This window comes from Motacilla alba, chromosome 26 (genome assembly GCF_015832195.1).
Source record: "Motacilla alba alba isolate MOTALB_02 chromosome 26, Motacilla_alba_V1.0_pri, whole genome shotgun sequence".
Taxonomy (NCBI): domain Eukaryota; kingdom Metazoa; phylum Chordata; class Aves; order Passeriformes; family Motacillidae; genus Motacilla; species Motacilla alba.
In genome coordinates this window covers 5354428-5380715 of record NC_052041.1, presented here as the reverse complement: position 1 = coordinate 5380715, position 26288 = coordinate 5354428, and the positions used below count along the sequence as shown (strand labels likewise).

General features: G+C 56.1%; 1 protein-coding gene across 1 annotated transcript in view; it reads left to right on the top strand.

Annotated features, from left to right (window-relative positions):
- Positions 1-26288, top strand: part of PLXNA2 (plexin A2) — a 134409-nt gene that overhangs the window by 9875 nt on the left and 98246 nt on the right. Inside the window, exons 2-3 of the mRNA XM_038162569.1 lie at positions 8396-9650; positions 10069-10251. Coding sequence (XP_038018497.1) covers positions 8463-9650; positions 10069-10251 — 1371 coding nt within the window. The 5' untranslated portion in view covers positions 8396-8462. The remainder of the gene's footprint in view (positions 1-8395; positions 9651-10068; positions 10252-26288) is intronic.

Here is a 26288-nt window from a genome sequence, read left to right as displayed (position 1 = left end):
ACAAGCGCAGCTTTGAGCTGCAGGGAGGCAGGAGGCAGCCCAGGGGCTCCCGCCGAGGGAATTCCCGGGGTGGCTGCTGCTCCTGGGGGCTCTGGGTGGGATGGGCAGGGCTGGCAGGGAAAAGGACAGGCTGGGCAGTGCCTCAGGAGCCTGTGGGGATGTCACAGCAGAGCAGCGGCGCGGGAAGGCGGGACCCCCAGAGCAAGGAGAGGCTGTGGATGCTGTGCAGGGCTGGGAGCAGCTGGAGCAGCCCATGGCCAATCGATTGCCACGCCAGGGGCACGGCCTGGGGCACAGCCTGAGCAGCAGCAGCAGCTTCCAGGGGGTTTTATGGGATATTTTCCTCCCCCGCAGGCAGAAACATGGTGACCCTTCCCGGGTGGGTGCTGCAGCTCCCGAGGCTCCCAGTTAAATTCACTGGGAAATGCCTCCCCATTGTCCCCACAGTGCTGCTGTTCGTGCCCTGCTCTGAGCTACACAGGGATTTGTGGAGCTCCTGATTTTGCTCAGGCTTTTGGGATATCTCATCCATCAAAGCGTCCAGCCTCCCTTTAGCCTCAGACCTTCTGGCTGATGTCAGATGTGGACGTCAGCAGCTGCTTTCTCCGTCTCAGTATCAGCTGGGTTGGAGAGGGAGAAGGTTTTAAATGACAGAGATCCTTAGCAAAGAAACGAGAGTTAGTGTTAAAAATAAAGAAAACAAGACAGCTCGTTTCATCTAAACAGAAGGGTTATTAAACAGGCTTGAATTAATCAGAGATCTGCCAGAGCTCTGAAATTGAAAAGCAGGGCAGAGGAGCAGGGAGCACACGAGTGTGAAGGAGCCACTTTCTCAAGCAGACGTTGATGTCCCAGCACTCTGGGAGAGGAGGTGATGTTCAGCTGCTGGTGGCACGGAGGGGAGGTGGCTCCAGCCTTTGGGCTCCTTGCCAGGACCCCAGGCCATGAGGCTGGGGGCACCTGCCTCCCTGGAGCCCCCAGACCCTGGTCTGCAGGCCACGGTGGGACCCTGCCCAGGCCAGGCTCCCTCCCGTGGTCCTGGGCTCTGTGGTGGCCACTGCTCGTGCTGGGTGGAGCAGACTGGGCAGGGATGGAGCTGTCTGACCCTTCCCAAGGCTCAAGCACCTTGAAACTGTCAGAAACAGAATCGAGCACCTGAGAGATGCCCTCAGAAGGGCAGCCAGCCCTGGCAAAGAGGCTCGGGGGGGTAGAGGCATTCCCTTGGTGTGGCTGCTGAAGCTGGTGGTGGTTGCAGCTCCCGGCCCACCCCTGCAGCAGGACAGGCCTGACAGGGCTGGGTTAATGGGCCCTGAAGGGTTCTTCAGTGCTGACTGGCCCCTGTCCTGCACCCTGTGTCTGCTTTGCTTTTCCTGCTCGTTCAAGGGCTCTGCAGTTGTGTTCTGCCTTCCCAACCCCTGTGACCCCTCAGAGGCAGCGGGGTGATGATTCCTGCCCGGTTTGTGGTGGGAGTGCAGGTGCTGGCACTGGCAGCTGGAAGGTGGGGGGCAGCAGGGAGCTGGTGCTGGGCACGGGGAGCAATGAACCTCTCGTGTGCTGTGCCTGCACTGCCCACCCTGCTGGGGCTGTGGCACAGCAGAGTGGCCTGGGGGCGTGCAGGCTGGGCTGGGGGCTGATCCCAGGAGATAAACCCGGTTTGGTGCTGATCCTGGGAGATAAACCCAGCTGGGTGCTGATCCTGGGAGATAAACCCTCCTTGGTGCTGATCCTGGGAGATAAACCTGGTTTGGTGCTGATCCTGGGAGATAAACCCGGCTGGGTGCTGATCCTGGGAGATAAACCCGGTTGGGTGCTGATCCTGGGAGATAAACCCAGCTTGGTGCTGATCCCAGGCGATAAACCCATTCTGGAGGGTCAGGGAGCCCCACCAACCATGCCCAGAGGTCCCCACAACCCCAGCACCGCTGGCTGAGAGAGATCCAGCGCTCACCGGGGGGACTCAGCCTCTCAGAAGTGAGTTGGAACCAATGCCCCATCTCCGGGTTTGTTTCCAGGTTTGTTTCCGGGTTTGTTTCCAGGTTTGTTTCCGGATTTGTTTCCGGGTTTGTTTCCAGTTTTGTTTCCAGGTTTGTTTCCGGGTTTGTTTCCGGGTTTGTTTCCGGGTTTGTTTCCAGTTTTGTTTCCAGGTTTGTTCCCGGGTTTGTTTCCGGGTTTGTTTCCGGGTTTGTTTCCAGGTTTGTTTCCAGGTTTGTTTCCGGGTTTGTTGCCCTGAGGTACCAGCGCTGTGGCCGCTGTGTAAATACAGCAGGATAACGCACGGCGCTCGCTGCACGGGGCTGCCACAGCCCAAGGAGCTCTGCTGCACCATCTCTGTTTAATGGAGTGGCTGGGGACCCATTTAATTTGAAGCTGGGGCTCTTCACTTGCCTGTGGTGTGCTTGGATTGAGGCCAGGAGAAGCTGCTGCTTATTTTTCTCCTGCAGCTCGGTGGCCGCTCTGTGATCCTCCCTCGTGCTGCTCTGTAATATTCTCTTGTAATAAACTGCAGCTGGATGTCACCTGGGGACACGGGGCTGGGCTGGGGCTCGGGAGATAAAACTCCCTGCCTTGCCACTGGGACCTTTTGCTTAGCCTTGGGCAAATCATTCCATCGTTTAATCTGCTGGCACCTAAGGTCAGCAGCCATTAAATTCCATTTTGTTGGGAATAAAGCCCATGAATAATCAAACGATGCTCAGGTGCACTGGAGGAGAGGTGGATAAAGCTCAGTCCATCAGGACTCAGGTAGGAAACCAGAAAAAGCACTTTCTGAGGCACACAAAACTGACCTCGATTGCCTGGAGGGGTTGTGGATTCTGTTTCTGGGCGTCCTTGAGGACTCTTTAGAGAACACACTGCAGTGATGGCTCTAACAGCTGGGCCTTGCAGCAGGAGGCTGTTACACACAGAGCTCTCCGTCCAACTTCACTCTTTCAACATCACCCAGCGCCATGACCTGTTTACACAGCTTTGCCTGAACCCCAGCCTCCCCAAAACTTGACTAGACCAGCCGTGAAACCTCAGAAGTGTTAAATTTCCCCTCGGTGTCAGACTTCAAGGCAGCCGGGGGGGGCAGGCTGTGCTCTGCTCCGTGCTGAGCACGCCAGGCTGTGCTGAGCCTGTCCTGGGGGACTGCCTGGGGAGTGAAGCCAGCTCCCCTCTCCGAGGCAGGTCATTGATGAGCTGTTTCTCAGCAGCGCACTCCAGCCCAGGGGCTGCCAGCTGCGGGTGCTCACAGGGCAGGTGTCAAGTGTGGGGACAGGAGAAGGTGTCTGATGTGTCCGGGCTGGGCTGTGCGTTCTCCTGGAAGCCCTGTGGGGCTGCTGGGTTAACTGATTCCAGCTGTGAGGCGCAGCTGGGTGACAGCCACAGCTGTGCTGCTGCTCTGGATCCCCCTGGGCATGGGGACCGAGGAGCACAACTTGTCCAGGCCTGTCCAGCAAATGTGGGACAGCGCCAGGGGTGGCACTGGACGTGCTGCGTCCTTGTCCTCCAAACCTGGGGCTTAGGCAGGGCCCTCCCTGGCTTTTCTGTTCCTCCGGACCCGTTGGGATGTGTGTGCACAGGAGGGAGGTGGAGGGGAGAGCTTTGCACAGTGTGTGCTGTATAAACAAATATCTGGGCTCTGGACAAATTTTGTGCATAATTGCTGTGATGTTTGTTATCAGGGAAATGCCTTTTGGTGGCTGGGTTCTGTTCTTCCCCTCCTCTTCCTTGTCCCAGGCCTGGAGGAAGCAATAATCACAATGCTGTGCTTTGCCCTCTTAACTCTTTCTCAGAACGCTGCCGGGCTGTGGAATGCCATCCCTGGGAAGGAGCAGCCCCAGGGAAGGGGGGCACAGCTCCTGGCACGGCTGAGCCCTGGCTGCCAGCAGAGCAGGGGCAGGGCGAGCCAGGAGGCTGGATTTTGGTCCAAAACCCAAAGGGTTCAGGTTGTGTTTTAGGAAAAGGTTCAAAACCCAAAGGGTTCAGGTTGTGTTTTAGGAAAAGGTTCAACACCCAAAGGGTTCAGGTTGTGTTTTTGTTATTTGTCATCCCTGTGGGAAAACCTCTGGAGAAACCTCAGAGCGGACTCCAGGCTCCTCACTGGTGATATACAGCTTGTTCTTATTGTTGTTGGAGTCAAAATAGTAAATAAAAAAGGCCAAGGAGAGGTGGTAGGAGCCATCCTCGTGGCTCCGTGTTACAGAATTCCAATGATCCACACCAAGCTCCCAGTAACTTCCCTTGGGGACAGGCTCTGGGGTGCCGTGGGGCTCCTCTGGCTGTGGTGGCCTGGCCAAAGAGGCAGCACTGAGCACCAGCCCTCTGATCCACGCTGGAAACATCCCAGGGCTTGGAGAAGCTTCCATCAGACGCTTTGGCTCGGACTTTTTGCCTAATTAAACCCAAACCCAATTAATTATTGCGAGGTCTTCCTCCGTAGCTGACAAATGTGTGCTGAGTGTCACTCCTTCGAGGGGATCAATCACTGCAGCAGCCTCAGGGCCTGGAAAGGTTTCACAGGAGAATTCCCAACGTGCTGCAGGAGGGAGGAGGGCCCAGCATCTGTGTTCCCTCTTGCTGCAGGGAAATGGCCAAACTCGGGGCTTTCCCCTCAATCCCAGACCCGCAAGGGAGCCAACAGGAGGGGAAAGGCTGAGGCTGGGCCCGAGGGTCTGTCCTGCCTGTGGGTTTGTCACCTGCAGCCTGCCCTCCTGGTGACCCTGGGGCAGTGCTGGGGTGTCACAGCCTGGTCACCCTGGGGCAGTGCTGGGGTGTCACAGCCTGGTGACCCTGGGGCAGTGCTGGGGGTGACAGCCTGGTGACCCTGGGGCAGTGCTGGGGGTGTCACAGCCTGGTCACCCTGGGGCAGTGCTGGGGGTGTCACAGCCTGGTCACCCTGGGGCAGTGCTGGGGGTGACAGCCTGGTCACCCTGGGGCAGTGCTGGGGGTGACAGTGTGGTGACCCTGGGGCAGTGCTGGGGTGTCACAGCCTGGTGACCCCCAGGGAGGGCAGTGCCACTGTCCCCACTCCCAGCCATGAATCTTATGGGGCTGTAAACAGCAAAAAGCGCAGGACCACCCCCAGTTTCCAGAGCAATCCCAGCCCCTCCTGGCCAGCTCTGACATTCCTCACGAGGGTCTGCTCAGGATCACAGCCCCCACAAAGCCAGCGTGGGATTTATGGCCCAGTCTGCTCCCCCTGTGGGTGCTGGGGCCCCTGGTGGCCTCTGGGCAGGGGGAGGCACAGGGACACAAAAAGGACGGGCAGGGAAAGCTTGTGGGGCTGGGAGGGTGGGGGTGAGCATGAGGGAAGGGGTGAGGCTGTGGGGTCAGTGCAGGTTCTGGGGTCAGGGAGGCGCTGGGGGTGTTTGCTGTGTCCTGGAGGTGCTGGGGCACAGCCAGAGGGGTGAAATATCCCAGGAAACAGGAGCTGAGGGAGCAGGGGCGATGGGTGAGGGCCCAGCCGTGCTGAGAGTAAATCACTGCTCACCAGAGCAACCCCACCCCCAAAGAAAAGCCCCCTCACCACCAGGCAAACACAGCTGCCACACCGGTGACATCAGAATTGTGCCTTTGAGCCGTCATGTGCCACAGGAGATTCTCTTGTTGTTTTGGCTTTAATTCTTTTTTTTTTTTTTTTTGGGGGGGTTTTTTGTTTTGTGTTTTTTTTAGGTCTGCACAAAATGCCACTAATGACAAACTGTGGCGCCCGTGAGTGAGTGACAGCTGAAATGAGAGAAATGACTAATGGTGCCTCCTGAAGCCCTGTCGCATGGAGATTAAATGAGCCCTTTTTTCTTCCCCCCTCAATGAGAATCATGGGCATTTGAATAATAATATTATAGTCCCCATTAGGATGACAGTGGGGGAAAAAAATCGGCTCAGACCTGTGATTATTCCTTCAATCTAATAATTATTTAAATACCAGATAACTCCTTTCAGCCTAATTGAGGCCTTTCAGCTGCTTGGGTTTATATTGTGTCCCTGAATTTACTCTCGCTTTCACCTTGCGTTACTAATAGCTGCAGATTGCTTCTGAGGCTGTATTTTAAAACTCTCTTCAGAAAAAAAAAAAAGAAAAAGAAAAGAAAAAAGAAAGAGAGGGAAAATTAATGATCAAATGGTATTAAGGATCAGAGTTAAGGTCACCCATTCTGCTGGTGTTTAACTCCCCAGGTGTTTGGCCTCCTCCACAGGGATGGTTTGGGTTGGAAGGGACCTTGAAGCTCATCCAGGGCCACCCCTGCCCTGGGCAGGGACACCTTCCCCCATCCCAGGCTGCTCCAAACCTCATCCAACCTGGCCTTGGGCACTTCAGGGAATGTGGCAGCCACAGCTGGCAACCTCTGCCAGCCTCCGCCTGCTCTTTGAGCCAAGAATTCCTCCCCAAAATCCAGCTAAGCCTCCCAGGGAGCGGGTTCCTCTGGCTTTGGTGTCTGCGCTGCTGGGCGCTGCTCACCCCTGCACCCTGCCCTTGTCCCCCAGCCCTGGGGACAGGAGCTGCCCCGGGGTGACACAGGCAGGGCTGGGGAGGATGGCAGCTCGTGGCCAGTCTGTCACGTTCAGATCATGTTTGAGAGGCAGATTCTCCTTCCTGGGTGATCTCTCTTGCCCTTGGCAGTGGCTGCTCGTGAGTGCCCTGCCAGTGCCCTGCGCCAGCGAGGCTGGCTCCCAGCTGCCAGCTCTGCTGCCCCTCGTGCTGGGTTTGGGATGGAAATGCTGCTGAAAAAGACCTGAAACTGCTGTGGACCCACACGTTATTTAAATGCATTCATTTCCAGCCTGCACTGTCCTTGTCTCACTTTGCAGTGGAACAACTTTTTAAGAGCTGGAAGCTGCAGAGCAGGAAAATTGTGTGTGCAGGGCTCTCTGGCAGGGCCTCCCTGTTCTCTGTGGGGTCTCTCCCTTTTGGGGCTCCCCTTGAACCAGAGGAGCATGTCCCAGGACCTGGGGCACTGCGGGGCTGCAGGCAAAGCTGCTCTGAGACCCCCGTGCCCCACATGTGTCACCAGCACGGAAAGGACACCCCCAGGTGCCGGGAGCCCTTTGGTCTGTGCCATTTGGGAAGATCCCGGCCCAGGGGATGGCACTGGGGTGATCACTCGGAAATGTGGCAAGAGCCTGGTGCTGCTGTGGCTGTGGGGAGGGCAGCAGGAGCAGCTGCTCTGTGCCCAGCACGCCGGGAGGGTGGCAGGGTCCCTGTCCTCCCCAGGACAGACAAACTGCCGCAGCCAAGGTGGGAACGCCGAGCCTGGCAGCGAGAGGGAAGCAGCTGGGGGAATGTGTCCCTGAGCAGAATGAGAAAGCCATTAGGGCTGCCTCTCCTGTCGTGTCTCCTGTCAGCGGCACAGCGCAGGGACAGAGCTCCTTTGTCACCTCTCAGGAACAGCCGTCTCCGGCTCCCGGTGGGAACGAGCCTAAAGAGCGGCTGCTGGTGACACCCGCGGCTCGGAGCGCCTCGGCAGCGCCGGGAATTGCAGGGAATCGAAATAAACCTGACCAGGAGCAGCAGCAGCAGGGGCTCGGAGCTGCAGAGGGCAGGGCTGCCGTGGGGTGGGTGGGACACGCTGGGTGCAGAGGGGTGCCTCGTCCTCAGCCTCTTCCCAGGGCTGGGCTGACCCCGAGGTGAGGGAGGATGTCTCTGAAGTGGTTCCTTTGCCTGCCCAGCCTGGAGCACGTAAGGAATGCGTAATTTGGGATAAAGGAGAACTTCGTGGTGGTTTTCTCGCACTCAGACACCTCCGTGGTGAGGTCAAGCAAGCTGCTCTAGACTGGTGGTCTCTCCCCTGCTGGCAGGGTTTGGTGGCTGATCTAACACGTGCTCCCACCTTGGTGGCAGCTGCTTTTTGGCAGGAAAGTACCTTGTGAAGGAGCTCCTGCCTAAGAAGCATCTGCTTGAGAGGCACTTCTGGCTCTGGGGAGGGTCTGAGGGGAGGTGTCAGCATCCTCAGTGTGTGCTCAATGAGCTTGCCTGCACGGGGCTTCTTCCTCAGGTTCCCAAATTAAATCAGAGAGGGTTTAAAGGTAAAGAACAGCTCTTATTTCCTCTGCTGCTTCCAGCAACACACCCCGCAGGAGACATCCTTTCAGCCAAGATTGCAGATGGGTGGCTGGGGCTGTGAGCCGCGGGCTTTGTCTTGGGCTGGAGCTGATTCTCCCCTCCCTGTCTGAGCAGAGCGTGTTCTGAACAGCCAAACCCCACCACAAATTAAGATGCAGGGGCTGAAACAAGTGGCAAAGCATCAAGCCTGAACCGCTCTCCACTAAGTTGTGGACTCGCTTAATTCTCGTTGTGCTTAGAGACATCCTCCCTTTATCTCAAGGACTGTGTAATTAGAAAGCCTCCTTTGAATTTTATCTGCAGGGCACACGGGATCTAATCCTTGGCTCTGCGTGGTTCTTCTCTCCACAGAACCATGTGAGGGACATTGCCGGGGCTCAGGACACGCGCGGGGGACACGGAGCTTGCCTTTCCCAGGATGGATCAGAGGAGGACCTGGCCTCGGGTACTGCACTCTGATGGCTGCTCAGTGGCTCTGCTCTGCCTCTTCCTGGCATCGCTCTCCCGGGACGTGTCCAGCAATGCCTCCTTCAACACTTTCCACTCGGAGAACCGGGACTGGACGTTCAACCACCTGGCGGTGCACCGGGCCACCGGCGCCGTCTACGTGGGGGCCATCAACAGGGTGTACAAGCTTTCGGGGAACCTGACCATTCTGGTGGCTCACAAAACCGGTCCCGAGGAGGACAACAAATCCTGCTACCCGCCCCTCATCGTGCAGCCGTGCAGCGAGGTCCTCACGCTCACCAACAACGTCAACAAGCTGCTCATCATCGACTACTCCGAGAACCGGCTGCTGGCCTGCGGCAGCCTCTACCAGGGCGTCTGCAAGCTGCTGCGCCTCGACGACCTCTTCATCCTGGTGGAGCCCTCGCACAAGAAGGAGCACTACCTCTCCAGCGTCAACAAAACGGGCACCATGTACGGCGTGATCGTGCGCTCCGAGGGCGAGGACGGGAAGCTCTTCATCGGCACGGCGGTGGATGGCAAGCAGGATTACTTCCCCACCCTGTCCAGCCGCAAGCTGCCCCGGGACCCGGAGTCGTCGGCGATGTTGGATTACGAGCTCCACAGTGACTTTGTTTCGTCCCTCATCAAAATCCCCTCGGACACGCTGGCCCTGGTTTCGCACTTTGACATTTTTTACATCTACGGCTTCGCCAGCGGCAACTTTGTGTATTTTCTGACGGTGCAACCGGAGACCCCCGAGGGCGTCTCCATCAACTCCGCCAGCGACCTCTTCTACACCTCGCGCATCGTCCGCCTGTGCAAGGACGACCCCAAGTTCCACTCGTACGTGTCCCTGCCCTTCGGCTGCGTCAAGGGCGACACGGAGTACCGGCTGCTGCAGGCTGCCTACCTGTCCAAGCCGGGGGAGGTGCTGGCCAGGGCCCTCAACATCACGGCGCAGGAGGACGTGCTCTTTGCCATCTTCTCCAAGGGGCAGAAGCAGTACCACCACCCGCCCGACGACTCCGCGCTCTGCGCCTTCCCCATCCGCACCGTCAACGCCCACATCAAGGAGCGCCTGCAGTCCTGCTACCAGGGCGAGGGCAACCTGGAGCTCAACTGGCTGCTGGGCAAGGATGTCCAGTGCACCAAAGCGGTAAGGATGAGCTGGGTGTTGGCTGTGGGAGCCCTCGAGAGCCGGGTTCAATCCCTGCCCCAATGGAACACGAGTTTGCGGAGCAGGATGGGTCTGTCTGTGCCTCAGTTTCCCTAAATTCAGAGCGCTCTTCCCCGTTAATCCACGCTCTCATCCTACAGTGAGATGACAAGGAGGGAAGGGATGGTGTTAAGGCGGAATAAAGGTGTGCAGCTTCCTGGGAGTCTTTGTCACTCCCAGCCCAGGCTCTGGAAGCTGCAGGAGCCCAGGGGAGGGTGGCTGGAGCTCGCAGGGGGTGACACGTTGGTGGCCCCCACCCTGCTGCCAGCACCGCCAGCTCCCTCCACACCACCCCGAGTGCGTGCGGCCTCCCTGGGCTCTGTGTCACTCACTGCTGCCCCAAACCTTGTCTTTCCAGCCAGTCCCCATCGATGACAACTTCTGTGGGCTGGACATCAACCAGCCCCTGGGGGGCTCGGTGCCCGTGGAGGGGGTGACGCTCTTCACCTCCAGCCGCGACCGCATGACCTCCGTGGCCTCCTACGTCTACAACGGCTACAGCGTGGTCTTCGTGGGCACCAAGACGGGCAGGCTGAAGAAGGTGAGCCCTGTCCGTGGCCGTGGAGAGCCAGGAGCTGCGTTTGTCCCTCTCGGGACGCTCTGATGCGCCTCACTGCCGCTGCATCTCACGGGAGTTTCCCAGTGGGGAACTGGGAGTGAAGCAGGAGTGGGAATGGCAGGTTAGGGTCACAGCCTGGTGTTGGAGAGGCAGAGTTCAGCTCTCAGTGTTGTTGGTGTGGTTTGTTTTGGAGTGCCGAGTTTTGGGAAAGGTGAAGTTGAAGCTGCTGCAGGATGGTCCTGGGAAAGGAACCAAAGGAGGTCAGATGGAAATCGTGCAACGGTTTTGTTTCCCAGCAATCCTTCTGCAGCTGGGGTGGACTGTAAGTGACAAAGCCTTTGGAGCTGCTGGTGCTGGCAGGATTTTGGTCACGGAGAGACAGGAATGGGTTAATGTGGCTGCTTTTGGAACCAAGCCTGGGGCAGAGTCCTGCTGCTTCCCTGTGCCTCTTCCCTCCTGCTGGATGATTGATCAGCCCTGGAACATTCCTGTCCTCTGCAGCACAAACACCGAGGGGGGGTTGGTGGGGCTCAGGTGAGAGTCACAGAATGTTTCTGGGTTGGCAGGGACATGGGCAAGGACACCTTCCACTAGCCCGGGTTGCTTCAAGCCCTGTCCAACCTGACCTCGAATGACTTTTAGGCCTTTGAGCCCAGCTGGGATTTTGCCGCTTCTGAGTCACAAAATCCCAGAATATTCTGAGTTGGAAGGGAACTCTCAGAGGAGTTCTGTATTTAAAACAAGTTTGGAAGTTGCCTTGGGCTGTGAGCAGAGGTGTGTGAGAGCCCTTGCTGGCCGCTGGAGCTGGAGCTGCAGCTGGAAGCCAGCTCAGCAGAGGGTCTGATCCAGCTCCAGCAAAAACAGCCCTGGAGCTGCTGCTGTGGCAAGCTGAGACCCTTCCAATTAACCTCAGCTCTAAATGACAGCATTAGGTGAACCTGTTAAATGCAGCCCCTGCTCCTTCGTGCCAGGGAAAGAGTTAATAAATGTAATCAACAGCAGGCTGTTAATTTTTTGAGTCCTTAAGCAGCAGGGAATTTCTTCCTCATCTATCCAGGAAGATACAAGGACAGGCAGATACTGCACTTGAATGTCTGCATCATTTTAATTACATCAGTTCATTAATATTCATCCAGCACTTTACTAGTGCTGAGTAGTAGTAAATTAGGTGCCTCCCTGGTGCCTCTCGAGTGTCAGTGGGGCAATTTTGAACGTGGGGGAGAGGGAGCTTGTAAAGCAGAGCCCTCCTCTTGCCTGCTTCCCGTGCCGTGGCTCAGGGGAGAGCCGGGGTTTTTTTAGCTAAATGGAAGGAGAGGAGCCCTCAGCACATCCCAAACGCTTGTGCCAAGCCCGGGGCTGGGGATGCAGCCCGGGATGCAGCCTGGTGCTCGCTGTGGGCAGGGTTTGGGGACAGGGGAGGCTCCTCTTTCGGAGGCAGCAACAGCCAGGAGCCTGTGCCCGCACACGAGGTATTTACGGGCTTCTTCCATGAATTATGGAGGATTACAGAAGCAGCAGTCTCTCCAGCAGGGTTTAATTCCTGGTGCTAGTCTGCACCGAACGCTTTCTGATGCAAAGTTAATCTATTCGTGCTCCGCTGTCCAGAGGGAGGGCTGTGGAATCCTTCACCTGCAATCCTGCATCTGTTGGATGAAAATTGGCCCCTCTCTGAAGTAAATTCATCCCAGACATTCACTACAGTCAGTTTTTCATGGCACCTGCCCTCATTTAACAGCAGAGCTGCCTGCAGCTGCTGGGATCCATCCCCCTGTAATTAACTGGAACAATCCTGGTCCCGTCCTCCCCTGTGTGGGGCTGAGGATGCTGTTCTCTCTCTCCCTGCTCTGTCTACACCTTTAGCAGATTTTTCCCCCCTTTGACACGTGGGATTATCTTTCCCATGGCCTGAGGGAGCCCAGGTGAGGCGTAGGAAGCAGCTCTGCACCGAGCTGAGGGGCTCTGGCTGCAGAGGAGGGACGTTAACAGGTTGTCTCTGGGTTTTGTGCCTGTTCCAAGATAACCAGACACGTCTTGAAGTCAGGGAGTGCTCAGGATGCTAAGGACTCTCCTTATCTCTCCTTCCCCATCTGTGAAATGATGGTGGAAACGTTCAGCACCTCTGTAAGTGCCAGGGACTCGTGCAGACGCCTTTTCCACCTGATCTCCTCCTTGTCCTCCTCCGTCTCAGATCTACCCACACAATTAATGTCTGAGAGCTTTGTCACACCTATTCCCTCGCCCACAGCTGTTGATTTCCTTTGGAAACAAGCTGCTGGCTCCGTCTGGGCTTTCAGGGAAGGCATTTTCGTGTAGCTGGAGGAAAGTCAGGGAGATGGCTCTGAAATCTTTCAGATTTGCCTGTGCTCCCCCAGTGACGATTCCTTACTGGGATACCCCTCTGGTGTCCTCCTGCCTTTAGCTGCTCACCTCAGTGCTCCTGCCACATTCCCAGCTCCCGCTGGTTCCGCTCCCCAGGAAGGGTGAAAAGCAAATGCTGCTGATGCTGTGGCCCTGTGGCTCAGGCACAGGTACGTGGGGTGAAATTCTCCCTCCTGCTCTCCCTCCAAAGCACCTGGCTGTGGGAAGAAGGGGGAAAGGGGCCCATGTTGGAGACACAACCATGCAGAGTCAGGGATTCCTCCAATGAAACCATTTCCATCAAGCAAAATGAGAAGGGACATTAATGCAACAGTTAACAGCAACTAAGTGCTGGGGGGAGATGTGTCAGCTTGCTTGTTCTGTTTATGGGCTTCATACAATTCTATCAATATTGATGTGTGATGCCTTTGATTTTGACACTAATCATTGCCATGAATTAAATGTGCAGCCATATAATTAGAACTGCTATTAATAGGGCCTCAAGCTAAGCACTGCTGTGCTAGTTGGCTTTTTCCTGATGGAAAACGGCATCCACGGAACTCGGCTCATGCGGTGTGCCCGGGAGGTGCTGAGCCTGATGTGGAAATTGCACTGGCTGTGCTGAGAGGGGCTCCTCTGGAAGGCAGGTTTGTGGGGAGGGTCTGGCTCAGAGGTTTCCCACCAGAGCTGCCCTTGAACTTCCCAGTGGTTTGCTGCTCTGGGGATCCACGGCCTCAGTGGGAGAGAGGAGGGTGGCAGGGAGAAAAGAGCAGCATGCAGGGCTGTTATTGCTGTGTTTCCATCCCATCTCCCCTTCCCCGTGGCAATCCCCCCATTTGTCCCCCCGGCCCAGCAGAGCTGTGTCAGCCCCGTGTCCCTGTGCACGCCTGGTTCCATCTCATCAGCCTGAGCTCGGAGCCTGGAATGGCAGCGAGGCTCACCACTAAAAATCAATCTTGTATTTCATCCCGAGAGGTCTGTTTCTTATTAGGTCTAATAAATCAGTGAAGTGCCCTTCATTCAGCTTGTCAATGCAGGACATTGTTTGTGATCAAGAATAAATAAATGTCTCAGCTCTGCCTGCCAGTCGCCATCTAGGTATTACTTTTCCATCACGCTGTTTATGCTGGCTGTAGGAAAAATGCAGTTCCTGCAGCCTTGCCTGCCTTCCCACGGGCTGGGAATGCTCCTGGGTGGTAGAGGTGAGGGAAAAGCTGCAACAGTGACGTTGTTCCTGGGTTTCACCCAGCGCTGAGTTGCTCAGTGGTGATAAGGCTTTGATTTGTGTGCTTGGAGATGTGGAGGTGTTGCAGTGCTGCAGGCAAGGGCCCAGGTGCGGTTATTTCAGGTGCCCTGAGGTGAAGGATAAAGTGTGTGGATGAAATCACCCCCGGTTCTCCTGGAAAAGGGCCGTCACTGTTGTCCTGGCCACCTGTGACACTGTCCCAGGGGCAGCTGCACTGGACGCGGCTCGAATCCATCCCAGGGTGTGAGGTCACCCCAGAGAGCTGCTCAGGGTCTGCTCAGAGTGCCACAGAGAAATGCACGGTGCTGGCACTCTCTTCACGATGGCAACACACTCCTGTCACCCGCAGAATTCCCGAACTCTGTCCTTGCTCCTGCACTTTTCCAAGGGACAGCCGTGAGCCATTGGGTTGCGCCGCCAGAGGAACGCAGAACTTTTAAGTGCCTTGTTACGTCTTGGGACGTGAGAGTTTTATTCAGCTTGGCTGATTTAATTTGTTCCATTAGTGGGAATAAAGGAGGTCTTTCACAATGAAATATATATGTCCCAACCTGTCCTTAGATGACTTCATTTTATGGGTGTTATCTCATCCCGGTGATTTATCCTTCATTATCGCCCCCGCGCCCCGCGACACTCCAGGAAAAACTCGGTTGCATCAGCCTGTGGAGAAGCCAAGAGGACACCAGGCTGTTATTGAGCAGATGAAAACCATCCATTTGCAGGCGCCTTCCCAAGGATTTGTCTGGTTTTAGCTGGAGGTTGGGAGGTCAGGGGCTCTGCTGGCTCCGTGGTCAATCCATCACCCTCGGAGCGCAGATCCCCACGTCCCAGCAGAGCTGGGAGAGGGCAGACGGTTCTTGTTTGGCTGGAGAAGTTGTTTAATTGAAAAGTCTGAGGAAAAAAAGCCTGATTTTTGCCCAGTGATGTGAAATAAGGGGGTGCTTGTTCAGTAGTGCACTTGCTGCTGTGGTTGGAGGAGCTGGGATTTATTGTCTCCCTAAACAAGGATTTTCCAGCCTCAGAAAGTAATCCCCCCTTGCTTCATCTGTGCTGAAAAGGGTCCCCAGAATGCCCCACGGTCCCTCACATTTATTATTTTTCGCAGCCAGAAGTTGGAATGTTATTAATTGGAATTTGTGCAAGGGAAGAGGAAAAGTGCTGGAAGCCAGGGGAGAGCTCTGGGGTGTGTTTGGGGCTGGAGATGGAGCAGAGCTGCCAAGTCCCTCCAGACTGTGGGTCTGAGCACTCAGGAATGTCCCTGCCACCTCTTAATGGCATGAAATCGGCCTCTCCTCCCCCAGCATCCCTTCCCTGGGCCTGGGATCTGGCGCCTGCCAGAGCAAGTCACGTCAGAAAAGAGCCGGGAGTTGGCAGATATTTTTATAGCTGCTGGAGAGGAAAGGGGCAGGTGTTCAGGAGATGCTGGGGATGAGAAATGGAGCCAGGTGAGCTCGGAGGCTGCTTCAATCTCATTTCTTGGCTCAGGAGATGGGGATGACTCTGGGTTTTCATGCGGGTTCAGGCACCTTGAAAAATCAACTGGGAATTTTGGAGGGCAGCAATTGCGTTTGGCCCAGCTCTACATCAAGGGGGGTTGGTGAGGCTGTGAGTGCTGAGCAGCCTTATCCATGGAATCCATCCTGCCTGGAATCCACGCTGCCTCTGGAATGGTGGCATGGCTCGGCTTGGAGGGGACCTCCAATGAGCAGGGACACCTTCAGCCAGAGCAGGCTGCTCAGCGCCCCATCCAAACAAGGTTTTCATCCTGAATTTCACAGAGAATTCATCCCCACACCTTCTCTCAGAGGCATTATCTCCCTTTTATGAGCATCAAGTGAGGCAGAAGTTATTCCTCCTCCGTTTCACCACGTTTTCATCAAGTTCAGTAATGAGTTTCTACTTGAAATGATCTCGGTGGAAAATATCAGGAAATTCCAAACTCTTTGGTGAGCTCCTGTTGGTTTTCCTGCCTGCCCCTGCTCTCCTCGGAGCGTGGAGCTGGAGGAGCTGCTGTTCTGGGTACTGTTGGCTTTGGGGGTAGGGCAGTGTCACACTCCTGCCTTCCCACTCACGAGTCAAGGAGTTCATGCTTTCTTTACTATAAACATATTTTTCTGCAGGCTTTTAAAATCCTCAGAGGTCAAAATAACACAGGTTTTGGTCCATTTGTAAGATCTTAAATCCCTGGGTGGCAAGAAATACTGTGAGAAGCCCGGGCTATGTTGCTTCTCTAAATGCCTCCTCGAGGCAGTAAAAACAAATGTGGAAACCACAAATGTGCCGGGAGAGATGGGGGAATGTGCAGGGAGAGTCCCGGGCGCTGCCACAGCCCCTGAGCTGCGAAAAGGTTGGGATTTAGGGACAATCAGGGGCTGAGGTGCCCTGGAGGAGCAGCACGGCCGTGGTTTGAGGCGGGGATGGCTGGAGGCTTTCCCTGGGTGTCTGATGGTGCTGCCTCGAGCATTCCCTGTGGTCTTTGCAGGGCAGCCAGGACGAGGGAGGAGACGAGAATCTTGACTCCATTTTTCAGAAGGCTGATTTATTATATTATCATACCTATTATATTAAAAATGCTAAAACTGTGCTAAAAAAATAGAAAGGAAAAATCATCAGAAAGCTAAACAAGAATAGAATGAAATAAATAACAAAATCTTGTGACTCCCAGAGAGTCCGAGACCAGCTGCATCTTTGATTGGTCACTAAGTAGAAACACTTCACATGGACCAGTCAAAGATGCACCTTTTGCATTCCACAGCAGCAGGTAATAACTGGTTTTCTTTCTTTCCTGAGGCCCCTCAGCATCCCAGGAGAAAAAATCCTGGCAAAAGGATTTTTCATAAAATACGTGGGTGACAATTCCCTCCATGCCCTGACGGAGTTTACAGCTCGCTGTGGCCACGGGTGCCTCTTGCTGCCGGCAGTAAAACCCGGCCGGGTTTGGGGCGGATCCACCACGGAGCATCCCCGGTGATCACGAGTCCCTTACCCCCGTTATGATGCGTGGCCTCCACACCTCCCCCTGCCTTTTACGAGCCTCTTCCCGTCCCTGCCGAGCTGCTGGGGTGGGCAGAACCCTGCTTTTCCTTCGGGGAGCTCTCTGCAGGCAGCCCAGCCTGGGAAGAGGGGAGGCAGAGACAGCCCTGCCAGCAGCCCAGGGGATTGGCACCAGAATTCCCTGAGGTGTGCAGGAGCCATGGGCTTTCCTGGCTGTGACCTGGGCAAAAAAAAACCCAGGAAAACCCTGAAGCTGAGCTCTGCCCGGGGTGTGAGCACAGCTGCCATCCCCGTGGGGTTTGCTCCTGAGCTGAGGGAGAGGCCCCCAGTCCCTCCCAGTTCATACTGGGGAGCCTGCCAGGAGCTGGTGGAGGAGCAGAGGGCTCAGGATTGTGGTTCCTTGGTCGGGGATGCAGAAAGGGGAGCACAGGCAGCAGCAGGGCAAGGCTGCAATAATTAGAAAGCGGCCTCATCATCAGCCAGCCCCTGTGCCCTGCACCTCTGCTGCTGCTCCCTCTGGCTCCCTACACGGCTCTGCATCAAACGCAGCCGTGTACACGCCAGTGATGTGCACTTAAATTGAATGTACACATCACACAGCCTCGCTCCTACCCGGCACGGGAAGGGCTGTTTTGTGGTTAGCTGCTAAATTATTTATCGTGCGCTGGGCTTTAATCTCATAAACCTGCCTGCAGGCTTTAGGCACACCAGCCCGAGCGTCCGGGGAGCTGGGAGGCAGCAGCACCAGGGCTGGAGGTGGGAACTGGTCCTGCCTCGGTCCCTCTGCCCCTGCCAGCTCATTGAAAGCAGGGCACCCAAAAATTGGCCATTGCCACCAGCTTAGAGCGTGGCTTGCACTTGGCTTGGGGAGGATGCCGGTCACAGACCCCGGGAAGAACAGGAGCCGGTCCCTGGAGCTGCTGAGGGTAAAGGAAAAAGGGGAAAGGGCGAGGGAGAGGCGCAGGGGCAAATCCAGGTGTTCCACATGCCAAAGGCAGGGTTTGCCCTCCGCAGCCAGGCTGGTGAGAGGGAGGGCAGAGCATCCCAAAGAGCATCCAACAGAGCATCCCAAAGAGCATCCAACAGAGCATCCCAACTCAGCTTCCCAAAGGGCATCCCAACAGCATCCCAAAGAGCATCCCAACAGAGCATCCCAACTCAGCATCCCAACAGAGCATCCCAAAGAGCATCCCAACAGAACATCCCAACTCAGCATCCCAAAGAGCATCCCAACTCAGCATCCCAACAGAGCATCCCTCTACTCCTTCCCCTCCCCTCTGCCCCTTCCCCTCCCCTCAGCCTGTGATTCTCTCCCCCTCCTCACTCTCAGGCCTCGCACCTCGAGCACAAGCACAGGGGTGCCCTGGCCTCTGTGAAATCAGAGGATAACGGAGCTGCAAGGGAAGCAGAGTCCCTCCCCCAGCCTTCCCCTTCTGGCTCCCAGACCAGCTGCAGGTCTGGAGTATATTTGGGCTAAATCATTCTGCAGAGCTTGGAAGGCAGAGGGCAGCAGGCTGTGACCCTCTCTGCTTCTCCTCTTTGTGCAGAGCCTTTCACACCAGCAGCTCGGGGCCGTTACTGAGAAATAAATAATTGGAATATCTGGAAGGCCCAGGTACAGTGGAAGGGAGAGCGGGGAGCTCCAAGGGCACACAGGCTGCTCTCTGCCCCTCTGTTCCCAGCAGGGAAAGGGAGAGCTGCACCTTCTGACTTCACAGGCAGTGCAGCTGAGGGTTTGTAATCCAAAGTGCAAAGACAGCAAGATAAACACTGACCTTCACGCTGGCAATCAACAGATGAGCACGTTTAAATATTGTGTGTTTTGGAGCAAAGCACATCCCCTGGCATGGAGCACACTTTTTACTATCTGCCCTTGATTTCAGGGGAGTTTGGCCGTGCCAGGGGCTGGGCTTAGGCTGATTCCAGCAGCCCCGGAGTGGGGACTGCCAGGGAAACGCAGCAGGAACGGGGCGAACAGCACCAAGCACCAGGTTTGGTGAGAGACAGGCAGCTCAGGGTTTGCTTGAGAAAACAAACAAGCTTCGTGTTTTCAAGTGTGCTGTGCCGAGCCCGGCTTGTTCGGAGCCCTGTGATCAGAGGAGCAGCAGCCCCGGTCCAGCAGGAGCTCTGCTGCTCCTCGAGGAGCATTAAAGAGCAGCCGATGCCTTCTGGAAATTGTTGATAAAGCTCTCTTTTTTAGAGTCAGTTTTGCTTCTCTAGCACAAATGCACTGTTGCTTGTTTGGATGTGTTGCTTTCTTCATTCACTTTTATTGCCGGGGACATTTACATGAAAACAGCTTTGCTTTTTTTCTTTTTTTTTTTTTGCTCTCACAGCACATTTCCCAACTGCAGCTGCAATTCCTGCGTGGAAGGAGATTCCACATTCCCTGGGAGTGGGGATCTGGAATGGGAATGGGGAAATGGGGATGGGGAAATGGGGAAATGGGAAAATGGAAATGGGGATGGGGAAATGGGGATGAAGAATGGGAATGGGAATGGGGAATGGGATTGGGGAATGGGGAAATGGGAAAGGGAATGGAGATGGAAATGGGAATGGGGAATGGGATTGGGAATGGGGACGGGAATGAGGCTGCCCTCTCTGCTGGGCATGGCTGCCAGGCTCAGGGGTGGGGACGGGGATGGCTCCTCTCCACGTGGGGCAGCTGCTGTGCTCCAGAGGGGATGTTCCAGCTCATCCCTGGCCCTCTGCTCTCTTTACCCACCCTGTGGGTTCATGGGGATGCTGGGTGCAGCCCTCCCCTGCCAAGCACAGGAATCATTTGCACCCTCCCAGCAGAGAGAGGCTGGTGTGGAGCCCTCCAGCAGGCAGGAATCCTCCCAGGGCTCCCCAAAGCCTGGCTGAGGAGCAGTTTGGGAAGGCAGAGCTAATGGATGTGTCTGGCAGATAGAGAGTGCAGTGATAATGTGAATTACAGGGAAGAGCCCAAAGGCTGCTGTTCAGGGCATGGTGATGACATCAGCATTGTGGGATGATGGATTTATGCACTCAGCCCCTGCTCGGGAAGAGGCAGCAGGAGCCAAACTCCCCCCTCTGAGAGGGCACCTGGAGAGGAACCTGCAGGACCTGCCCTGTCCGTGCCTGCCTGGCTGGGCAGATGGAACCTGGGAGCTCCCTGCCCCACGAAGGCCCAGTGTCAGTGGGGACGCAGTCAATGCCCCCAGCCCCCAGATTTATTCCTTCATTAGGTATTGGAATCATTCTGCTGCAGAGGACGGGCTGCTGCTGTTTCTCTTTGTGGAATAAAGGTGGGGGCTGCAAAGGCTCTGCCCCTTCCCAGACCCCCAGAGCCAGCGTGGTTTGGGCAGGGGGAGCAGGAACGGGCTGGGGAAGGGGCTGGGGGGCTCTGCACAGGGCGGGGGGGTCTGTGGGAGGGAACCCCAGCAGAGGGGTGAGCAGGAGGGGCTGCAGGGCTGGCAGGGATGGGCACATCCACTCTGGGATGGTCCCAAAGCCCCGTGGCTTGGGGAGGAGTCGGGCTGGGCTCGCAGAGCCGTGGCCAGCAGCCAGCTCTCCGGCCACCCCACAGCAGCCCGGGGGTGTCACAGCAGGGACGGGTTCCACTGCCACCCCCAGCCAGGCTGGACCATCCCAGGGTGGAGCCTTTTCGGGAGCTCCAGGAAAAGCTCTGAAACTGTGCAGTCATGGAACCAGACAGCTCAGGGAAGAGCTGAGGAACTAAAATTAGCAGGAGTGCCCCAGGCAGAGGCCACCTGGGGCTTTGTTTCGTTCCGCTCTCAACTTTCATCTCTTTTATTTATAATTTGTGGCTGATTGATTTTTACTTTTTTTAAGCTTTTTTTTTCCCCTCTTTTGAAAAGGAGGAGCTTTGCTGGCTCATGGTGTGCAACCCCTGCACTCCCAAGGGCGGCACTGCCTCTTGTGCCCCAGTTCTGCCTGCTGCCTCCCCCTGAGCCCGGGGAGCAGTGGTGGGCAAGCCCCAGATCCACCCTGGACCACATCTCCTCCTCTCCAGCCAATAACAGTTGTCTAGCTGAGCTGGGTTTAGTGCCCTGAACCCTCCTGGCCATTCCTTCAGCTTTCCCCGGGGCTCAGGTTGATAATGAAGGGATTAATTTAAGTCCCCTGCTCATCCGCTGCTGCTTTTACTGGTGTGGTTCAGGCTGGAGCCCAGGAAATCCTGGGGCTGGGGCTGTGCCAAGGCCTGGGGGCTGTGGGTGCAGCCTCTGGGCAGGAATGAACCCCCCAGTAAAGGCTGGCACCCAAAGGTGACTGGAAATGTTTTGGTGGAGCCCAGTGGAAAATCACCTTCCACCAGTGCCACTGCAGGGCTGTGCCCTGGGGGCTCTGGGGTCCCTGGGTGATGCCCCGGGAGCAGCACAGCCCCTCCTGCGGGTCCGTGGGTCTGTCCCTGCCCCACCCTGTGCCCTGGGGGCTCTGGGGTCCCTGGGTGATGCCCCAGGAGTGGCACAGCCCCTCCTGTGGGTCTGGGGGTCCGTGGGTCTGTCCCTGCCCCAGCCCTGTGCCCTGGGGGCTCTGGGGTCCCTGGGTGATGCCCTGGCAGTGGCACAGCCCCTCCTGTGGGTCCGTGGGTCTGTCCCTGCCCCAGGGAGCGAGGCAGGGCCGTTCCCAGGCTGGGGACAGGGGACAGGGAAGTGTGGCCAGTGAGGGGAGGTGGCTGTGGCTCAGAGCACATTAGTATTGCTGGCTGCAGCTCCGTGCCTCCCGGCAGCTCTGGGCTGTGGGTGGCTGCAGCTTTTTTCCCTCAATTCTATCCCAAACCTGCTTCAGATTAAAAACAAACGCTGTTGCAGATCAGTTTGTCAGTCACTCGAGACATAATCTCCCAAAATAATCTTTTGCCAGCCCTCTCCTCCCCCAGGATGGGCAATAATTGTTTCAAGACATGTCAGCCTTTGTTTAAAAGTGAGGTTTGTGTTTTCCTGAGGCTCACGCTCCTGGAAGGGAAAGGAAAGAGCTGCTGAGCAAGGACTGACTGCAGGGAGAGCGGGTGGGGACAGAGCAGAGGCTGATGTGGCAGCCCTGAGGGGCTGGGGACAATTTTCTGCTGGGCTGGGACACCCGGGGTGGTGACCCTGGCCAGGCTCAGGGGAGCTCCAGCCCCTTCAGGGCCTTGGGCAGAGGAGAGGGATTTTATAGAAAGTAATCCCTCTCAGTGGTTTTTACACAGCTGCACTTGGTGTTGGTCCCCCTCAGGTCCCTGCAGGGGGATGTGATGGCAGTGCCCAGGGGGCTCCTCCTGGGCCACGGGCTCGTCTCCTCTGTGCTCTTGGTTCCTCTGCTCGGTGCCCGTGCAGGGTCGAGGCTCAGGCTCTGCCCCTCTCTGCTCTCCTGAGCCCCGGGAGCACTGGAGATGCCTTTTGGGAATGCATTTCCCCAAAAAAAAAAGTGACTTTTAATGTGAGCACTGCTATGGCAAGGGGGGTTTTAAAGGGAATCAAATTCTTTTCCATCTTCCACCCAATTTCCCCACACCAGGCTCAGCTGGGGCCCGGCACAGCTCGGCGTGGAAGGGCTGGCAAACCTCTGCTCGCATCAGGCAGCCCGGAGGAGCTTTGGGGGTTTGGATGCCGGCTGGATGCTGCTGAGAGCTTCACCCCGAGGCTGCGGCCAGGCTGGGAGCCAGGGCTGGTGTCACATCGCAGCAGGGAGGGCTTTCAGGCCGCTTTGCAGAGGTCAGGAAACAAAAACCCAGTGCAGCTGTTTGAGTCTGGGGGCAGCGTCAACATCGGGGCTCCCCGTCCCTTCAAGTGCTCAGGGCCAGGCTGGATGGGGCTCTGGGGAACCTGGGGGGGGTGGGATGGTCCCCCACCATGGCAGGGGGTTTGGAATGAGGTGATCTTCAGGATCCCTTCCAACCCAAACCCTTCTGGGGTTCCGTGAGGTGTGGCAAAGACGACCTTGGTGTAAATGCAGGCTGCATTATCTGGCTTTTAATCAGACACGGGACATGGAGAAGCTTTTGTGTGAATGAGAACTGCCCGGCCTGTGCTGGAGGTCCTGACCCCAGCACGGCCCCCCAGATCTCTCCTCTGAGGAGGACAGGCAGCTCAGGAGCCCCGGGCTCCTGAGAGGTGGAGCTGGAATCACGCGGTACCCACGGCGCCTTTGGATGCAGCCTGGATCAATTGTGAAGGCTTTGCCCCCTCGCTGTGTAAAACATCCAGAGCAAATGTAGAGTGACAGGAAAGGGGTCAGTGCTCTGGGTCACCACTGAGGTGCTGGAGGAGATAATCAGACCCTTTTCCTTCCAGTTCAGTGCCTGCCAAAAACACCGGAGTGCCTCACAAAAGTGTGGGGCGCAGCCAAGCGTGAGCACTCCGAGAGGCCAGCACGGGAGGAGCCCGCTGTCCCCACCCCAGTGCCACCAGCCCCTCAGCCTGCTCACTCTGCTCTGCTCCAGGGGCTGGTGAGGGTCTGGGGTCTGTGACTCGGGGTGTGACCAGCCCCTGCTCACTCTGCTCTGCTCCAGAGGCTGGTGAGGGTCTGGGGTCCGTGAGTCAGGGTGTGACCAGCCCCTCAGCCCTGCTCACTCTGCTCTGCTCCTCGGGCTGGTGAGGGTCTGGGGTCCGTGAGTCAGGGTGTGAAGCGTGAGCGCTGCCCCGTGTCACCCGGGAGGTGACAAACCTCTCTGGGATGCTTGGGGAAGTGTTTTGTGCTCCCTGGGGGCTCAAGGCAGGTGGAAGCAGCCAGCCTGGATTAGCGCTGCTGTTAAGAGACCTTGAGAGCATCTCTGCTCCGTATGGGGCTGGGCAAAGCCATCAAATGAGGTGATTTATCAAGGCCAGACCCCACTAACCTCGCTCTAAGGGGTTTCTCTCCTAAGCTTTCCCAAGGAACATTTTGGGTTTGCTGCTGTTTAGTCCAACTCTTCCTCCCCAAACAAGGCTTTGGTGCTGATTGCATCTCCAAAAAGGCTCCCTGCCAGGGATATTTTGACAGAGAGTGTGATAAAATACAGCACAGCAGATACCATCCCCCTTACAATTTACAAGGAATTTTGTAACCTGAGGGGATTCATTCTATATCATGTTACAACACATAGTATAGATCCTGTCCTCCCGCTTGCTGTTTCTTTGCACACATAATGAACAAATCTGCTTGTATCTGAAAAATTCTTGTGGCTGGGTTTGAGCTAATCAAGTTCTCGTCTCCAGCATCTTCCCCTCACTTTGTCCCCAGATGATCTCGCAGTTATCCCGACTTTCTCAAAAGCACAAAATAAAACACTTTCTGTGAGAGCTGCAATTGCTTTTGACAACTCAATGGCTCTTTGGAATTTGGGAAACCACAAAAAAAAAAAAACCCTCCCAGGCTCCTCAGTTCTGCTCCAGATCCCTTCTCCATCTCTTCCCTGTCATTTACACCCCTGGAGTGGGTGGGAATGGTGGGAGTGAAACGCTGGTGTGGGAGCTTGGCGATAGGTGGGGTTTGGAGGCACGCAGGCAATTTAGCAGGGATAATCAATGGGATTTGGGCATTTTTGGGAATCTGTCTTTGCTGCTCGACGGGCATTTGTGCAAATGCTCAACAGCTTGAGACGGGAGATTTGCTCCCCGCTCCCTCTCCCTGTCAGCTTTTATTTGCCTTCTGTTGCCCTCCCGCACAATCCGTAAGCCCTCCTCCTTTGCATGATTGTCTCAATTTGCATTTCCAGCAGATCCACTGACATTTGGCTGGACTCTGGGTGAAACACTCCTTGAAATTAGCCTGCACGTTGAGTTTGTTCTGGGAAGATAAGAAGGGAAGTGGCAGGGGGGCCTGGGGGGAATTACACATGTGAAACTGCACCGCGAAAGGAGCACCAGCAGTCAGACTGCAGGCCAGCAATGTTTCTCTGGGATTTGTTTGGGAAGCAGAATTTGTCACCGTGGGCTATGGACTCATCTCCCTCACCCCACTGGCTTCCAATCCCAGCACAAGCCCGTCTGAGGAAGCCAAAGGATAAATTGTCTGCTCGCCTGCTCTGGAGTCGCTCTGTAGTGCTGGCAATGTGAGACTGAGGAGGAATTTTAATTTCATGCTGTGTAAGAAGAGTGCATGCAACAGTAGCAGCCGTATGGATTTTCATATGAATAGAGTACAGTATTCATGACAGGGCAGCAGTGTTGTCCCGCAGGTTTGCATTCTTCTCCTTTCTTTGCCGTTCTCACATTCCCCTCGCCGTCCACCCATCCTCGCACTTGCTGAAATGGAAAGTATGTCCTTGCCAGATGGGTGTACAAAGTGACGAGCCTGTTTCTCAGTTAGATGGCAATTGGCTTCAGAGACCTTTTGTTGCTTTAATTTCTGCGCAATCCAAGTGCGAGTCTGTTTTGCTTGAGAGGGAACATTTTTTAGCCTGGTGCCTCTCTTGCTCAGCTTTGCGGGTATCTAAGCACGAGCACTTTGCAGACAGTGGAGCCCATTAATGCTGCTCTGTCTCGAGATCTCGCTAAAATAACAGGACTTAAATCACTTGCTTGGAGGGGGAAGGCAGGTCCTGGGAATGACTGATCTGCAGGGATGGGTTGTGTGGGGCTGCACTGGGTGCTTCTCACCCCTTCCTCCTTCCTGGTGATCTCTTTAGTCCTCGCCCAAGAGCTGAAGTCACCTCAGCAGCAAAGAATTTGGTCTGTAAAACGCGTCACGCTTTGATCGGGGGAGGCTTTGTTTTATTTGATTTTAAAAACTTGTGTGTGTTTGTTAGGGAAGGAGCCTGTAGTGATTTTTCTTGAGGCTGCTGATCTAATACATTCTGCACTGCCATAAAATATGCTTTAGATAAACTTCTCCTCCTAACATCTGCGAGGAGCACTGCTCTGCTCGTTTCCATGCTGAAGCGGTCGTTAACGCGCCGGCACATCCCGGCACGTCTGTCAAACCCAATCAGTTTTGCCAGGTAGGGCAGGTGGATAAATCTGTCTGCCTGCACACGCTGCTCTTTCTGATAGCCCCGCGCGGTAGGAAGAGGCATGAATGGGGGAAATCCTTTTCCTGGCTGCTGGGGAGGCGTGTGCACGCAGCGGGAGACGGGCGCAGAAATCGCGGGATTGCCGGCGCAGAGCGAGCCCGGACGCTGAGCTGGGGAGCGTGGCTGGGGAAGGCGTTCGCAGCAATGCGAGTGGTTTTCTCTCCCAGCCTCGTCTGGCCCTTGGACAGCTGCTGGCAGCACGCCGAGCTGGAGACCAGCAGTGCCGGAGCTGGCTCCGTGCAGTCCCTGCCAGCCAGCGGGAAGGACAGAGAAACCCGGCGGCGTCTCCAGATGGACCTGCCTGGCCATCCTTCACTGGGCTGGGCTGGGCACAGCCCCATCCGCTGCCACAGGGGCCCTGGGTATGTTGGATGTTGGGAGACGTTTCTTCACTGGAAGAGTGGTCAGACATTGGAGCAGCTCCCCGGGGCAGTGGTGGAGTCACCACCCCTGGAAGTGCTCAGA